Source organism: Microcebus murinus, chromosome 10 (genome assembly GCF_040939455.1).
Source record: "Microcebus murinus isolate Inina chromosome 10, M.murinus_Inina_mat1.0, whole genome shotgun sequence".
NCBI classification, from domain to species: Eukaryota; Metazoa; Chordata; class Mammalia; order Primates; family Cheirogaleidae; genus Microcebus; species Microcebus murinus.
The window spans coordinates 70,754,256-70,766,589 of NC_134113.1; the positions used below are offsets into that span (position 1 = coordinate 70,754,256).

At 34.6% G+C, this 12,334-nt stretch overlaps 1 protein-coding gene across 1 annotated transcript in view; it reads right to left on the reverse strand.

Annotated features, from left to right (window-relative positions):
• Window positions 1-270: 270 nt before the first annotated feature.
• Window positions 271-12,334, reverse strand: part of REDIC1 (regulator of DNA class I crossover intermediates 1) — a 57,523-nt gene continuing 45,459 nt past the window's right edge. The window contains exons 11-12 of the mRNA XM_012782432.2: window positions 6,853-6,935; window positions 271-879 (exon numbers count right to left, since the gene is read on the reverse strand). Coding sequence (XP_012637886.2) covers window positions 415-879; window positions 6,853-6,935 — 548 coding nt within the window. The 3' untranslated portion in view covers window positions 271-414. The remainder of the gene's footprint in view (window positions 880-6,852; window positions 6,936-12,334) is intronic.

Genomic DNA, 12,334 nt, shown 5'->3' on the forward strand with positions numbered 1-12,334 from the left:
AGACATAAAACAGATATTATTTGGTATTATTTTCTTTCTGCCTTAAAATTTTGGAAGAGAATATTTTCACTAGAAGATGCACCTGCACTAAATTTTAAAATAAATACATAAGGAGGGAATCAATTAAGCATATTTTGCCCATAAATAAAAGCATATTATAATGTAGAGAATAATCATGTAAGAACGATAGTAAGCTTTGATATATTAAAGCAACTAAAGAAATAGCTATATAAAAACAATGTATAAATTAATATTAAAATGTTTAAAACAAACCATAAATATACTCTGAATACTTTCACCTTGTGCTTAGCTACATTTTCTCATTCTTTATTATGTTAATGAAATTCTGAACATTTACTATTGCTTTTCAAGGTCAAGTAAAATGCTACGTCCTAGACACAGTGTTTTAGAATATTAGTTGTTCTTAAGGATTTCCTGCCCCCCAGTGGTGTCTGCCTTAATATTTTCACTGCAACTTTCATTATTGGAAACAGAAATATCACTGCTACAAGTACATTTTGAAATTATATTACACTGTACAGCAGCATCTAATTTTTTTCCCATTGCAAGTTCACTCTCTGTTTGTACCCCTATATCATATCTTGCAACCTGCAGAATGCAGTTGTTACTGGTTTTGTTTTGCAATATGTGTGCTGAATTGCACTGAGACTGTGGAAACTGATCTGTATCATTTTTCATTGAGCACTGGTGAAAATTCTCATTCTGTTTGTGCATTTTGGCATTGTTTTCAACAACTGTATCGCTTGAAGGTTTTGCCATCCTTTCTAGGTAAAAATTATTAGTTGTTTCTTTGGTTTCAATAGATATCCTATTTGAATCTTCAATTTGCTGTGATACTTGATCTTCATCTTCAGATACCTAAAGAAAATTAAATAATTTTGCTGTAAATATGGTTAAATTTTAAAAATTAATTCAGCCACTTCAAAGCAGATATTCTTAAGAGTTGCATTATAGAACATTTTTAAATACAGAAGAGACTTTGGCAGTTTACAAATCAAAACAACTATATATCATTCAAAGAGTCTTCACACAATAATCTTGCACACCACCCAAGAGCTTATCAATTTTAAAAAAGCAAGAATAAAAATAATCTTTGTAATAAAATGCAAAAGAACTAAGAAGAAGAGACATTTTTGTCTCTTATCAGTCCCTATAATCATAGGGTACATCATCCCTCAACCCTTTCACACAGAAGAAATGATATGCAACACACTCTTCAACCAATTAAAAAGTATGGAGAACTAATACCTTTAAAAGGAACAGCTAATACATATAACTTGTTCAAATACTCATCCATTGATTCATTAAGAAAAAAAAATCTATTTATAGATAAAATAAAAGTTAAATAGCAATACATATCTCAACTATTACCTAAAAAGTCAAATATTAATAACCTTTAATATAAACTTTTATGTTACACTGAACTTAAGTCATTAAATAACAGTAATGAATTAAAGTAATTATCATAATTAAAAAATATATAAAACATTACCACCCCCTAAAATGTCCCAGTCAACCAGTCCTCACTCTAAGCCTCAGAAAACCACTAATCTGTTTCTTTCATGTAGAATACAGTTGTCATTCCTGAAGTTTCATATAAATAAAAGCATACACTATGTAAAAAAAAATAAAAAATAACCTTTAATAGGTCTAGATGTTTTAATTACTGAATTAATAAAAACATTCATTTTATAAAATGCTTATATAAAGTATTGATTATTCAAGCTAAAAAATGCAAAGTTAACACAAAAAAACTAAAAATTGAGTATAGGCTGATCGGCACTGAAATAGCAAAACTAAGTGCAAGAAATAACATTAAATTTGGCTGAGCACAAACTGGAGAATGCAAGCTCAAGGCATTTATTAATTCAAGAAACAAATATTCATTTAGTATCTACAATGTGAGTATAGCAGAATGGCTGCTACCCCTGTGGAGCACACATTCTAATGGATAGAAATGACATTAGTCAAATAATCATACATGTGGACATATAATTACAAATTGAGAAAAGTGTTATGAAGAACAAGTACAAGGCACTTTGAGAGAATAAGTGAGGGGCCTAATTTAGATAGGGAAGCCAGATGGGGAGCTTTTTGACTAAAAGACATATTTAAACTGAGACCTAAGGGATGAATAAGAGTAAGCTAGAGGAAGCACAATGTATAAAAGCCCTGAAGCAGAAAAGAAGCTGACAAGCTCTAGGATGTTTTAGATAATACTAGAAGAAATTGGCAATGTTAGACAGGGTCCAGATCACACAGGGCAAGTAGCCACTATAAGGAGTTTAGATGCTAAAGTAAAACAGGAATCCACTGAACAGTTACACATGGAAATAACATGATATAATTTATGTTTTCAAAAGATCATGATGGTTGCTAACTAGAAAAGAAAGTGAGGCAAGCATGAAAGTAGATAGGTCTCTCAGAAAACCACCACAATAGTTCAAGAACAAGATGATGGTAACTTAGAGCAGGGTACTGATGACACAGGTTGAGAGAAGTAGGTAAATTTGCAATTTATTTTGGAGGCAGAATTGACAAAGTTAAGTGCTAAGTTTCTGACATGAACACTTAGATGGATAGAAAAGGGATCTACTGATACAGGAAATATCAGAAAAAATGATTTAAGGGAGAAGACCAGGGGTGTTCAGTTTGAGGTATGAAGAGATGGAGATTTTTATGAAATATGCAAAATGGCATGTTCAATAGGAAATTAGACATCTAAATAAGGATCAGGGCTAAAGTCATAAAGTTGGGAACTATCCTCATCAGAGAGCATAAAAAGTCATTGGAGTGTATAATAACATCATCTAGGGTTCTGAGTGTAGGTCAACAGAAAAGAGGGCCCTATGTCAAACCCTAATCATCATAACATTCATATAGTGGGGTATACGTAGAGACAAAGTGGGCAAAGGCATAAAATAGCATTCAGAGAGGTATAAAGGAAACCAAGATTGTGTGTGATCACAAAAGCAAAGAGATAAAAATGTTTTTTAAAAAATAATCATTTCTACCAATATTAGGAATCCTTATAAACAGTTAAAAGTATAGGATGAATTTGGCAACACAGAAGTCATTGGTGTCCTTAGCAACAGCAGTTTGGATGGAAAATTAGAGACAAAAGGTAGACAGAATGAAGATAGAAGAGTGAATGGAGGAGAATTTCACTTAAACATGTGATTTACCAGAAATGCAGCATTTCCACTCACAACAGATTATACAGACTTCAGTCTTCCAATAACATTTTACAGTTTTCTTCATATAAGCCTGAAGACTTTCTTTTTTAATGTATTCTAGGTTGCTTTATGTGTCCAATTATTGTGAGTTCTTTTAAAAACCCTTTAAAAAGAAATGTAATTTATCTCTACTTTATATATAACTATATATTTTATATAACATATATTGTGTGTGCATATACAGTTGACCCTTGAACAACATGGGTTTTAACTGCATGAGTCCATTTGTATGTGGATTTTTTTCCAATAAATATATTGGAAAATTTTTGGAGATTTGCAACATGAAAAACTTGCCAATGAACAAATATAGCCTAGAAATAGCAAAGAAAAGAAAAAGAAGAAGAAGAAAAAGTTAGGTATGTCATGAATTCATAAAATACATGTAGATACTATTTTATCATTTATCACCATAAAATATGCACTAACTTATTATAAAAAGTTAAAATTTATCAAAACTTATGTATATAAACACATGGTAAATATGGCACCACTCACAATGGAAAGAAATGTAAACACACAAATATGCTGTATTAAATCATAACTGTATAAAACTGTAGTACATACTGCACTACTATAATAACTTCATAGCCACCTCCTGTTGCTACTGCAGTGACCTCAAGTGTTGCAAGTATCCACTTAAAACACCATGTGATGATAATCATCTAAATGTAACAGTTCATTTCTCCAGTAAATTGCGTATTGCACTAAAAAGTGATCGGTCACAGTTCTTATGTCTTTTTGTGTCTGGTGCACCGTCGTGAATCTTGAATAACACCTGGGGACCCATAAAAGTGCCACTAGAGATACTGGAAGTGCTCCCAAGAAGTAAAGTCATGATGTTATAAAAGAAAGGTTGAATGCCTTGATATGTACCCTAGAGTAAGGTCTGCAGCTGTGACTACCCACCATTTCAAAATAAATGAATCCAGCCTAAGGAGCATGCATAGAAAGACAAATATTGCATGTTCTCAATCATATGTGGGAACTAAAAAATTGATCTCATGGAGGTAGAGTGTAAAAAAATAGATGCCAGAGGCTGGGAAGAGTATGGAGACGGGAAGGGTGAAGAGATTTTGGTTACTGGGTACAAACACACAGTTAGATAGAAGGAATACTCTACCAATGTTCAATGGTAGAGTAGGGTGACCATAGCTAAAAACAATGTATTGTATATTTCTCAAAATAGCTAGTAGACAGGACTTGAAATGTTCCCAACACATAGAAATTATAAATAGTCAAGGTGATAGATAGGCTAAATACCCTGACTTGATCATTACACATTCTGTGCATATAACAAATTATCACATATATCTCATCATAAACATGTACAAAAAAAATAAAAGGTAAATCTAAGCATGCTTCTTTAGAGATGGATTATGAGCTGTATTTTTTCAGAGAATGGAACTGCTTAACAAATAGATAACTATAATCGAGCATTTGGAATCTACTATTGAATGGTATTTCTTATCTATTTTTCACAAGTACTTAATATGATGTATTTACATACACATGTTTAAAAGATAAATTTAAGCAATATTCTTTATAGATGAATAATTTGCTATTTTCTTTGAGAATGAAACTATTTAACAAATAGAGAACTCTGTAATCTAATGTTCAGAACAAACTATTGGAGGACATCTCTTCCCTTTCTTTCTAAGATCTCATTTGGATGGGTTTACATATATTCAGTTTTAAAAGCTAAATATAAGCATAATTCTTCCCAGAAAAAAGAAAGGAAAAGAATGCTTGAAGCCATCACTGCAGCTATGCCAGCAAACATGAAAACCTTGCACTTTTTACAGAATACACCTTTTTTATCTTGTATTGATAATGCAGCTTTTATGTGGGTATAGGATTGCTATAATGAAGGCATACTTATAGATTCTAAAATGATTCAAGAAAAAGCGAGGTCATTATATGGCAACTTAAAGCAAAAGGAAGGTGAAGGATCCAAATCTGGAAAATTTTTTTTTTTTTGAGACAGAGTCTCACTTTGTTGCCCAGGCTAGAGTGAGTGCCGTGGCGTCAGCCTGGCTCACAGCAACCTCAATCTCCTGGGCTCAGCGATCCTACTGCCTCAGCCTCCCGAGTAGCTGGGACTACAGGCATGCGCCACCATGCCCGGCTAATTTTTTGTATATATTTTTTTTAGTTGGTCAATTAATTTCTTTCTATTTTTGGTAGAGACGGGGTCTCGCTCAGGCTGGTTTCGAACTCCTGACCTTGAGCGATCCGCCCGCCTCGGCCTCCCAAAGTGCTAGGATTACAGGCGTGAGCCACCGCGCCCGGCCCAAATCTGGAAAATTTAAGCCATCAAAGGATGGTTTGATAATTTTAGAAAGAGGTTTGGCTTAAAAATGTCAAGATAACAGGAGGAACAGCTTCTGACCAAGAGGCAGCAGATGAGCTCCCATATGCCATTAAGAAAATCACTGAGTCCCATGCATGATGGCTCACACCTGTAATCGTAGCACTCTGGAAGGTTGAGGCAGGAGGATTGCTTGAGCTCAGGAGTTTGAGACCAGCCTCAGCAAGAGCAAGATCACATCTCTATTAAAAATAGAAAAGTTAGCCAGGCACAGCAGCTCATGCCTATAGTCCCACCTACTCAGGAGGCTGAGGCAGGAGGATGGCTAGAGCCCAGGAGTTTGAGGTTGCAGTGAACTATGATGATGCCACTGCACGCTAGCCCAGGCGACACAGAGAGACTCTGTCTCCAAAAAACAAATGAACAACAAAAAAAGAAAAAATCACTAAGGATATCTGCTTGAACAGGTTTTTAATGCAGATGAAAGTGCCCTATTCTGGGGGAAAAAATGCCACAAAGGACATTTATTACTAAGGAAGAAAGGCAAATACCAGGATTTAAGGCAGGAAGGGATAGGTTAACTTCATTGTTTTGCACAAATGCAGTTAGGTTTATGACCAGGACAGCCCTTTTCTATAAAGCTGTTAACCCTCTCTCCAACCCCTTGAAGGGCAAAGATAAATACCAGCTGCCAGTCTTTTGGTTGTTCAAGAAGGCTTGGACAATGAGAATCCCTTTTCTGGATTGGTTCCATCAATGCTTTGTTTCTGAAGTCAGGAAGTACCAAGTCCGTAAGAGATTGCTTTTTAAAGTACTTCTGATATTGGACAATGCCCCTGGCTACCCGAACCCCAATAGTTCAACACCAAAGGCACCAAAGTGGTCTACTTGCCCCCAAACACATCATTTCTAATTCAGCCTCTAGATTAAAGGGTCATAAAGGTCTATAAGGCTCATTGCACACAGTACTCTATGGAAAGGATTGTCAATACTATGGAAGAGAATGCCCCCAGAGAGAATACGTCTGAAAGGATTATACTATTAGAGATGCAACTGTTGTTACAGAAAAGCTGTGAAAGCTATCAAGCCTGAGGCGACAAATTCCTGCTAGAAAAAACTGTGTCCAGTTGTTGCACATGACGTCACAGGATTTATCACAGAGCTAGACAAGAAAATCATGAAGGGGATTGTGAACATGGCAAAAAAGAGTGAGGAGTGAAAGGTTTTAATATATGGATCTCTAAATGTATACAGCATAAATTAATAAGTAAAACAAGTATAACTTACCATCTCCGAACTAGAGCTGAAACAACTATCTGTTGTCCTTGGAGAGTAATTGGTAGACTGACTACTTTGCAAAGAATCAAGACCTGAAAATAAAGGTTTAATTCATGAAGAATGGTATTTATTATTACTCTACAAAATAAAAACAGGCAGAAGATATCAGCCAGTAAAATAAGTTTATCTAACATAACAGATAGCACTTTAAAATGGGCCAAAATTAGTTAACATTTTGGATAGTTAGAACCTTGCATTTCTGACAGGGTATATAGATTTATTCTACCCTTAAAAGATTTATATCTACAAGTAAAGGATACATAAGGGAAGGAAGAAAAGTAGAGAAAATTGGATTGATTTTTTCCAATATGAAATATTTTTTATAAACAAATAAAGTGTCAGCCTGCAGGAAGGAGGAATAAACCAAGTTTATTAAGTCCCAAGGCATCAGACATTTGCTAATCTAATAAATGAAACTTTATTGTGCAAACAAAACTGTATTCAAAAACCTATTCAAATCATCCAATATGATATCTGTTTGTTATCTGCTTAAAATGTTATTTTATGATTGCAAGTCAAGTTTAAAAATGGAGCTGGCAAGTAGGCTGTGACTCCCTACCATGCATAACTACTAAAGAGCAACAATAGCTTCAACAGGTCCTGTATCCTTGTTTAGGAAAGTGGGCCTGCTATCAAGAAAAGCAAAGCCCATGGAATGTGAAACAACACATGCCATATCACATACTCTCCTACATGCAATAAACCATGAACACTATCTATTCATGCCTTGGGTCAGGACTGATGCATGATCTCTGTAACAGAATCTAATTTCTGTCAGCTGAGAGGCAGAGAGAACTCAGCTGAACTTTGATATCCCTATTTCATCATTCTATGAGGAAATTCATACCCACACAAAGCAAGTTCTCTCTGACAGCAAAATGCAGAGCATAGAAAGGTGAAGGGCAGGGATATTATCACTAACAAACAACATAATGTAAGGGCATTCCTCTCCCCTTGCCAACCTGCATAAGGTTCATTCAGTCCATAGGCACTGCAAACCCACAATTATCAGTAGGAAAGAAAAAAATGTCTCTTTAATGAATACCTCACCTTTAACAGTGCAGGAAAGGATATGCTGATGAAAACAAATTCAAGTCAACATTTATTGAGTAATTAATTAATGTAAAGCACTGTGATAATTATTAGGAATACATGGCCGCAACCCTCAAAGTGTTCAGAATCTTGTAGTAGAAAAAGACCTAAGTTTTTTAAAAAGCACGCAAACTAAGATATGACAATAGAAGTCATACATAGAAGGTGCAAAAGTAGAAGGGAGCTAAATGTGACAAGCTCTAGAGAGAGAGAGATTTGGTGAAGATTTATAGAGAGAACACAAGTACAGTGAGTAGGTTTTGAATGAATAAACATTTTTCAGAGAGACAAGATGAAAAACTAACATGGGATAGAGGGAAAGAATGTGTAAATATTCCTAAATATTAAAGGAAGTTGCATTTTAAATTGTCCACTAAGGCATCTAGCTAAGGATGGATTAAAGAAGGGTGAGACTGGATAAAATCAGGTCAGTCAGAAGATTAACTGAATAATCTAGGTATAAAGTGATGAGGATCTGCAATAAAGCATTAAAATTGGGATAGAGAAAAGGCAAAAGATTCACATTTCAAGAAAGCTTTCAAATAGCCTCAATATTTGCATGTATGTAGCTTTTAAAATTTTTGTGAATCTGGTATAACAATACCAAAATCTGATAAAGCCCACACACACATATACACACACATACTCTAACTTATGAACATCAAGGCAAAAATAATAAACATACTAAAAGTTTTTAAAATAATAGAATAAAATAGAATAACAAACAGAATCATACTATAATAATGACCTGGTAGGATTCATTATAGGAATGCTAAGATGGTTCAAATCACAAAATCCATTAGTAAAATTTTACCCGTTTAAAAGATCTATATCAAAATGAGGTATTAGGGTGCATGTGGTGGCTCATGCCTGTAATCCCGGCACTCTGGGAGGCTGAGGTGAGAGGACTGCTTGAGCTCAGGAGTTCAAGACCAGCCTGAGCAAGAGCAAGACCCCATATCTACTAAGAATAGAAAATATCAGCTTGGTGTGAGGGAATGCTCCTATAGTCCCAGCTACCGGGAAGGCTGAGGCAGTAAGATTACTTGAGCCCAGGCGTTTGAGGTTGCTGTGAGCTAGGCTGGTGTTACAGCACTCTAGCCTCGGCAACAGAATGAGGTTCTGTCTCAAAAAAAAAAAAGAAAAGAAAAAGAAAAAGAAAAAGAAAAAGAAAAAGAAAAAGAAAAAGAAAAAGAAAAGAAGTATCACCTCACACCTAATTAGGGTGGTCACTATAAAAAAAAAAACCCAGAAAATAATAAATTGAGGATGTGGAGAGAAGGAACCCTTATGCATTGTTGGTAGGGACATATATTAGTGTTGCCACTATGGAAAATAGTATGGAGGTTACTCAAGAAATTAAAAATAAAATTACCATATGACATAGCAATATCATTTCTGGGTATATATCCAAAAGACTTGAAAAGATCTAGAAGAGCTATTTGCATATTCATGTTCATTGTACCACTATTCACAATAGCCCAAAGGTGGAAGCAACCTAAATATCCACCAATGAAGAAAATGTGACGAAATGATACAATGGAATACTATTCAGCATTAAAAAAGAAGGAACTCTTGATATAGGTTACAATGTGAATGAACATTAAAGACATTATGCTAAGTGAAACAAGCCAGTCACAAAAACACAAATATTGCATGAATCCACATGAGGTTTTACGTGAAGTATATAACTGGAAAATAGAAGCAGAAAAAAAAAATAGTGGTTGCGATGGGCTGGGAGCAGTGGGAAGTAGGGAATTGTTGCTTGGTGGAAATAGAGACAGGATGGGGGAAGAGGGTTCTGTGGATCTGCTGTACAATAATGTGTGTGTGTTTGACAATATTGTACTGCGTACCTGGAAATTGTAGGAGGGTGAATTTTATGTTATGTGATTTTTTTGTCACATTAATAAAAATGAATAATCATTCCTGCAGATGCCAAAAAACACTCTTTCCCAAATCATATTGCCAAAAATCACCTCACAAATAGATTCTTCATAAAATAACCAACACACATGAGCTTAAGCCCAAAATCTAGAATCTCACTTAATATTGAAACACAGGATATATATTCATAATAAAATAGCAAAAAAGAAAAAAGAAAGGAAAAAATCAATACTATAGATAAATCTAACAAGGAACATGCAGAATCTATTTGAGAAAAACTTAAGGAAAGTGTTTAAAGGTGTTTTAAGCAATTATTAAAGATAAAAAAACTAGACTGAATTAATGGAAAGATATCCCATGTTCTTAGATAGGAGTACCCAACATCATTAGGATAACAATTCACACTGAATTAATATATACATTTAACAGTTTCCTAAAAAAATTTAAAACTTTTCTTTTAGGGTTTGGCAAGTTGATTTTAAAGTTTATATGGGAAAAAAGTCAACAATAGCCAGTAAAAACTTTATAATCATAGCTCACTGCAGCCTAAAAGTCCAGGGATCCTCCTGCCTCAGCCTCCTAAGTAGCTAGGACTACAGACATATATCGCCATGTCCAGCAAATTTTTGACTTTTTGTAGAGATGGGGTCTTGCAATGTTGCCCAAGCTGGTCTCAAACTCCTGGCCTCAGATAAACACCCGAATGTAAACATATAAAATCACACTAATATTTAAAGAAAATATGGTGAATTCATGTATAACTTGGGAGTATGGAGAATCTAATTAAATCCAGTAATAATAAAAGATTAATAAATTAAACTCTATAAAAATGGTAAGCCTTTTACAAAGCAAGAGACACTATAAGCAAAGGAAAAACGAAACAAATTAAAAAATCAATATTAAACTAGAAGAAAACACTTGTTACTTATGCCACGAAGCCTAAGTCTCTTTAATACATAAGGAGATCTTAAATATCAAGAAAAAAAGGCCAAAGACTAAACAGGTCAAAAAATATGAATGAAGAGTTCACAGAAAAAGAAACACAAATAGCCACTGAATATTTTTAAAAGATGCTCAACTTCGCCCACATAGTAGTATAAACTAAAACTTCTATCTATCCAAACATCTATGTAAAATTTACAAAAACTCTTAAGTTTAACCACAATCCATATTAGTGAAGCTGTGGAATAAAATGCACATTGCTAGTGGAAGTGTCAAATGGTAAAGCAAGGAACTTCGCCCATATATATCAAAATTAAAATTTGGCAATATCTATTAAATACCAGGTTATCTCCCCTTTAACTCAGCAATCCCACTCCTAGAAATTATCCCAAATCACCTACACAGATAAGAAACATATGCACCCAGGCCGGGTGCAGTGGCTCACGCCTGTAAGCCTAGCACTCTGGGAGGCCAAGGCAGATGGATCGCTCAAGGTCAGGAGTTCGAAACCAGCCTGAGCAAAAGAGAGACCCCCGTCTCTACTACAAATAGAAATAAATTAACTGACCAACTAAAAATACATAGAAAAAAAATTAGCCAGGTATGGTGGCGCATGCCTGTAGTCCCAGCTACCTGGGAGGCTGAGGCAGCAGGATCGCTTGAGCCCAGGAGTTTGAGGTTGCTGTGACCTAGGCTGACACCACGGCACCCTAGACTGGGCAACAAAGTGAGACTCTGTCTCAAAAAAGGAAAAAGAAACATATGCACAGAGTCATTTACTTACAACATTTTTAACAGTACTGGAAAAAGCCCAAATGTCCATCATTGAATGAATAAACTATAGTCCATGAGCATAATGGATTATTAAATGGTTATAAAGGATGAAGAAATAACTAGTGCTAACATGGAAGAATATATAGGATACTTTATTAAATGAATTCACTTAATTTATAAAATATCCTATATTGCATTTAGAGTGAAAAATACCAGGACTAACACTCATGGGGATTTGTGGGTTTATATATTTTTAGGCTTTATTTTTGAGAAAAACACAGCACAGAATCATAAACATAAACCAACAAAAAAATACTCATATGTGGCAGAAGGAAATAGGGCAGGGAGGATATGGATAGAAACTAGATTAGTGAAATTAGTGTTATACATATTCAAAAAATTCAATTACGTCAAAAAGAAAAAAGTTTCTAGATATCCTAGCAGACTACATAACATGAAGAACCAATCTAGCACAGAATACCTAAAAAGTGCCAGATAAACATGAAACTTTGTCCATAAAAAGATAACACAGAATGAAAAGACCACTCAAATATGAAGTATTTGCTACACACAAGCTTAAGCAATTGGTATTCAGGATAGATAAAAGATATATAGGATACAGACACACAAAAGACACAACCCATAAGGAAAATCAGACTTCAAAAAGAAACATGGGCAAAAGACATGAAAGGCATTTCACAGATGAAACATGGATGGTCAATTTACCTAATTAGTA